The 5939-nt window shown below is 42.7% G+C and overlaps 1 protein-coding gene across 1 annotated transcript; it reads right to left on the bottom strand.

The window, feature by feature from the left end:
- Positions 1–3575: 3575 nt before the first annotated feature.
- On the bottom strand, positions 3576–5938 carry LOC143803743 (uncharacterized). Its single transcript, XM_077281517.1, has 3 exons — positions 5885–5938; positions 3966–4755; positions 3576–3910 (listed from the first exon to the last, which is right to left on the bottom strand). The coding sequence occupies exons 1-3, from the start codon at positions 5936–5938 to the stop codon at positions 3705–3707; spliced, it is 1050 nt and encodes a 349-aa protein (XP_077137632.1). The 3' UTR covers positions 3576–3704.
- Between the last annotated feature and the right edge of the window lies 1 nt (position 5939).

Genomic DNA, 5939 nt, shown 5'->3' on the forward strand with positions numbered 1-5939 from the left:
GACAGCCCCCGCTCCCCCTCCCGACCCCTGGGTATGACTCGAGTATAAGTCGAGAGGGGGACTTTCAGCCCTAAAAAAATGGGCTGAAAATCTCGGCTTATACTCGAGTATAAACGGTATTTGGTTTTCATTAAGTTGCCTAATAATTCTGCACAGTAATAGTTACCTGCACAAACAGATTTCCTCCTAAGATAGCCAAATCTAAAAAAAAAACACTCCAACCTCCAAAAATATTAAGCTTTGTTATTTATGAGTCTTTTGGGTTGATTGAGAACATAGTTGTTGATCAATAATAAAAATAATCCTCTAAAATACAACTTGCCTAATAATTCTGAACAGTGTATAAAAGGCCCAAATCAAAAATGCAGGGAGGACACTTCGGCCTCAGTTAGATGTCCGTTCTCTTAAGTGCTGTATTCACATTTTTTACAGATTGACCACGTACCAGTATTGTCTTTTGGTCGTTTTGTAAATCAAGCTCATCCATTCCAAGTGAATGGGTCTGCGGAAAAACTAGCGCTCAGATGCCATCCATGTATCAACCAAGCAGCCGATGTATAGAAGAAAAAAAGAACACTGTGTAAGAACTGACAAAAATGGAACCAACACACTAAAAAGAAAAAAAAACAACACATGGACATCTGATTGACATCCTCATCTGATATTTCCGTTCTGTTCAGGGGGTGTAGTGTCTGGTAGACGAAGCGGTAGCGAAACGCGCGTTGGAGTGCAGTGAGGGGGCGGTGTGTGCCATCTGTCAGTATTCTTACATGTCATCATTATTGTTTTTACTTCAGTTGTCTCTTGGCTAAAGCTGCCTATGTTTATTTATTGGATTGCTAATATTGTATATTCAGCACTATGCACTTTTCATTGTATATATACATATGGATATAAATTGTACGAGTTACTGTAGACAGCTTTGCCATTGACGGATGTGGTTATTTAATAACTTATTGACCCTACTCTATTGTTTTATTGTACTGGCTATGTGGCATACTATGCCCCCTCATCTCATCGTTGGTTTTATCATGTTTTAGCATGCTTTTTTTAATCATCTTTGTGCACAATAATGTTGTTTTCTTTTGATTGTTATAAAATTGATTATATTGTTATTTGGGTTTCTTGTAGATACTTTTTTCGTGTTTTTGGTTTTGGATTATCTTCAGTATCCTATTCTCTGTACTTATTAGTATATTTGGTATTTCTTTTCTATGTAGGTTTTCTGGACCAGTACAGTAGTTCCCGATGGCAGCCAGGGGTTATCCTTTACTTGGATTATCCGTTCTCAATCAGTTTCCACCCCATAAAATAAAAACATCTATACTCAACTCCCATGCCAACACTATTCCAGCACCGTCAGCACTGGCACTCCCGGGGATTGTGAGACATTATGTCACACAATCCCTGGGGCCAATCAGCGATGACTTCACTCTCCTTCAGCCAGCTGGAGGAAGTGAGATCTGCTGCCGACCTCTCATTTAATGGCGAGAGTGAAGCCAGCACTGATCGTGTGACAATGTCACGCAATCCCCGGGAGAGCCGGTGCCAACACTGCTGGAACGGCGCCGACACTGGAGGAGAGTATAGATGTTGCTATTTTACAGTGGGAGAAAACCGGGATCGAGAAGGGTTGTCCAAGTAGTAGACAACCTCTTTAACCCCTTCCTGACGTCGGACGGGATAGTACGTCCGACGTCAGGTCCCCTGCTTTGATGCAGGGCTCCGCGGTGAGCCCGCATCAAAGCCGGGACATGTCAGCTGTTTTGAACAGCTGACATGTGCCCGCAATAGCGGCGGGTGAAATCGCGATTCACCCGCCGCTATTAACTAGTTAAATGCCGCTGTCAAACGCAGACAGCGGCATTTAACTACCGCATCCGGCCGGGCGGCCGGAAATGACGTCATCGCTGACCCCCGTCACATGATCGGGGGTCGGCGATGCTTCAGTATTGTAACCATAGAGGTCCTTGAGACCTCTATGGTTACTGATCGCCGGTAGCTGTGAGCGCCACCCTGTGGTCGGCGCTCACAGCACATCTGCATTTCTGCTGCATAGCAGCGATCTGATGATCGCTGTTATGTAGCAGAGGCGATCGAATTGTGCCTGCTTCTAGCCTCCCATGGAGGCTATTGAAGCATGGCAAAAGTAAAAAAAAAAATAGTTAAAAAAAATTTGAAAAAAATAAAAAAAACATAAAAGTTTAAATCACCCCCCTTTCGCCCCAATCAAAATAAATCAATAAAAAAAAAAATCAAACCTACACATATTTGGTATCGCCGCGTTCAGAATCGCCCGATCTATCAATAAAAAAAAAGCATTAAACCTGATCGCTAAACGGCGTAATGAGAAAAAAATCCGAAACGCCAGAATTACGTTTTTTTGGTCGCCGTGACATTGCATTAAAATGCAATAACGGGCGATCAAAAGAACGTATCGGCACCAAAATGGTATCATTAAAAACGCCAGCTCGGCACGCAAAAAATAAGCCCTCAACCGACCCCAGATCATGAAAAATGGAGACGCTACGAGTATCGGAAAATGGCGCAATTATTTATTATTTTTTTTTAGCAAAGTTTGGAATTTTTTTTCACCACTTAGGTAAAAAATAACCTAGTCATGTTAGGTGTCTATGAACTCGTAATGACCTGGAGAATCATAATGGCAGGTCAGTTTTAGCATTTAGTGAACCTAGCAAAAAAGCCAAGCAAAAAACAAGTGTGGGACTGCACTTTTTTTGCAATTTCACCGCACTTGGAATTTTTTTCCCGTTTTCTAGTACATGACATGGTACAACCAATGATGTCGTTCAAAAGTCCAACTCGTCCCGCAAAAAATAAGCCCTCACATGGCCAAATTGACGGAAAAATAAAGTTATGGCTCTGGGAAGGAGGGGAGTGAAAAACGAATACGGAAAAACGGAAAATCCCACGGTCATGAAGGGGTTAAAGTACAGCAGGCAGTAAGGAGGCAAAAAAGCCACTCTGGGGTTTTTTTTCAGCCGAATTGGACCCAATAGAAACCCTGTTTCCCAAAACACACACTACAAGAGAAAACAAAGTGCAGCTTCTTCCTCTGATCTTACAATGTACTGCATATTTCTGCTGATTTGTATTATTTTGTTGAGGGAAGAAGGAGGAGGGTTGTATCTAAAAATAAGAGACTGGAAGAAAATAGGAACTACAAGCTACCTAACGGAGTAACACTAAAACAAAAGTGCATAAAATACAAAAAGCAAGAACCCAGCATACCCCAAAAGAAGCTAAACTGTAGGTTTGTGAAGAAACACACATACAGGACAGCTCTACAGCCCACTCGGTGCCTTCATACTCCACAGACTCGGGTGTGACATCAAATCTGAAATTTACTCCAATTTTGTACAAATCAAACATGTCCAGGTTAAAAAATAAAAGTCCACCATCTGATATGATATTACATATTACCTGCGCTCAGTTCAATGAAGGACATTTTCTGTTTGTCGTTTCCAGTTAATTTGAATTTTTTTTTTTTTTAAAGGGGTTGTTCTTTTTTGACAATTCATTCCTACAGATGTTCTGCAGATTAACATATTAATAGGATTATATTATGCAGATGCACTTTGTGGCAGAACAGCAGCATACATACAGTCTCCGACTTCTAGTTATTAACACTAGATTTAAAAAAAATAAATAAATAAATAAAAAAAAAATGAATACCTCGCTGCCTAGGTCCACTTCTTTCTGCCGTCGCGCGCTGCATATCCTGCCAGGTCCAGGCCTGAAAGGTCACTCCGTGTTGTAAGATCGCAACATGCGGTATGAGGAACAGTGACCTCTGGGGCCTGGACACGGTTGAATGTCCTGGCAGTATGTGACTGCGGAAAGAAGACGAAGAAGAGGGCCAGACTGCGGAAAGTAGAAGAAGAGGGCCGGACTGCAGAAAGTAGAAGAATAGGGCCGGACTGCGTGAAGAGAAGAAGAGGGCTGGACTGCAGAAAGTAGAAGAATAGGGCCAGACTGCGTGAAGAGAAGAAGAGAACCAGACTGTGGAAAGAAGAAGAGGGCCAGACTGCGGAAAGAAGAAGAGGGCTGACCAGAATGGGGAAGGGCCAACCAGACTGGGCAAAGAAGAAGAAGAGGGCCGACCAGACAGGGTAAAGAAGAAGAGGAGAACCAGACTGCGGAAAGAGAATTAGAGAACCAGACTGCGGAAAGAAGAAGAGGACGAGACTGAAGAAAGAAGAAGAGGAGAACCAGACTGCGGGAAGAGAAGAAGAGAACCAGACTGCGGAAAGAAGAAGGAGAACCAGACTGCGGAAAGAAGAAGGGGGCCGGACTGCGGAAAGTAGAAAAAGGGGGCCGGACTGCGGAAAGTAAAAGAAGAGAACCAGACTGCTGAAAGTAGAAGAAGAGGACCAGACTGCGGAAAGAAGAAGAGAACCAGACTGCGGAAAGAAGAAGAGAACCAGACTGCGGAAAGAAGAAGAGAACCAGACTGCGGAAGGAAGAAGAGAACCAGACTGCAGAAGGAAGAAGAAAAGAACCAGACTGCGGAAAGAGAAGAAGAGAACCAGACTGCGGAAAGAAGGAGAACCAGATTGCGGAAAGAAGGAGAACCAGACTGCGGAAAGAAGAAGGGGGCCGGACTGCAGAAAGAAGAAGGGGGCCGGACTGCAGAAAGAAGAAGGGGGCCGGACTGCGGAAAGTAAAGAAGGGGGCTGGACTGCGGAAAGTAGAAGAAGAGGACCAGACTGCAAAAAGAAGAAGAGAACCAGTCTGTGGGAATCAAGACAGAGGCAGCAAAATTAGATTCTGAAGTTACATGGCGCCAAATAACATAACACACATACAAGGCATGCACGTTAGGGAGCTGAGGCTCACCTATGCTCCATGAAAGAGCCAGTGCCATAATCATATGGCAGCGCTAATCCAGGAGAGAGAACATAAGGATCAGAAGATAAAATTATGAGCATCTAATCCTTATGTTCTCCAACATCATCTCTCAGGGAAGAGTTAGAAGACCTCATACACATTAGATGCTTAGCCGGTTGCACCGACGTCTTCTTGCAGATTATCCAAGACTTGCAGAACAAGGCTCCGATAATCTGCCGTTGAGTGAAGAATACACGGCAATGGTCAAAGTTACAACCCAATTAAAAAAAAAAAAATTGTATTAGACTATTAGTTCGTTTCTGAACATCCTAGCAGCCATTACACCGGTCATGCATCTGTAGAGGTTACGTCTCTACAGCAGTGCATTTTCAGTACAGATCTTGTTTTTGCTTTTTTTTTTTTTTTTTGTCGACTGAATACAACATTATTAAAAACATAACACAATGGAAAACTGTATATAGTACAACGTAAGAGATATCATCATCTTCCTCCATATATATTTTTTTTTTTACATGATTAACGTTGTCAGTAAGACAGACAATAAAAGGATCGGAGAAGACGCTTTATCGCCTGGGACGAGCCGGCTGCGTGTCTTATTATATATCAGTGCAAACAGAGCTGTACTTCTAAGAATAAAAAGCATTTCTCCTAAAATGAGAAAAAAGTTGTCCTTCAGTAACTCCATGGGCAGATATTGGTTGTATAAGATTGGGTCACAACTAGCGATGAGCGAATTTGCTGGGATAAGGTGTTATCTGAGCATGCTCTGATACTAACCGAGTGTCTTCAGCATGCTAAAATAATATGTCCTAGTCCCCGTGGCTGCAACACAGGCAGGGATTGCCCAAAATGACTTGCAAAAAGAAGCTTAACTAGAAATTGGCAAATCTAGCCGATAACCCAATAGTGTCAGACATGTCAATTGCCATATATTGAATTGACCTAAAGGAAAGTATTACAAGAAATGGCCCTTAGGGTCTGCGCTAAAACCCAAGTGTGAAAGCCCACCGACTCCATATCTACGATCTAGAACGGCTCCATTTGGTGTAAAACAAGCTTGAAACATC

Source organism: Ranitomeya variabilis, chromosome 2 (genome assembly GCF_051348905.1).
Source record: "Ranitomeya variabilis isolate aRanVar5 chromosome 2, aRanVar5.hap1, whole genome shotgun sequence".
Lineage (NCBI taxonomy): Eukaryota > Metazoa > Chordata > Amphibia > Anura > Dendrobatidae > Ranitomeya > Ranitomeya variabilis.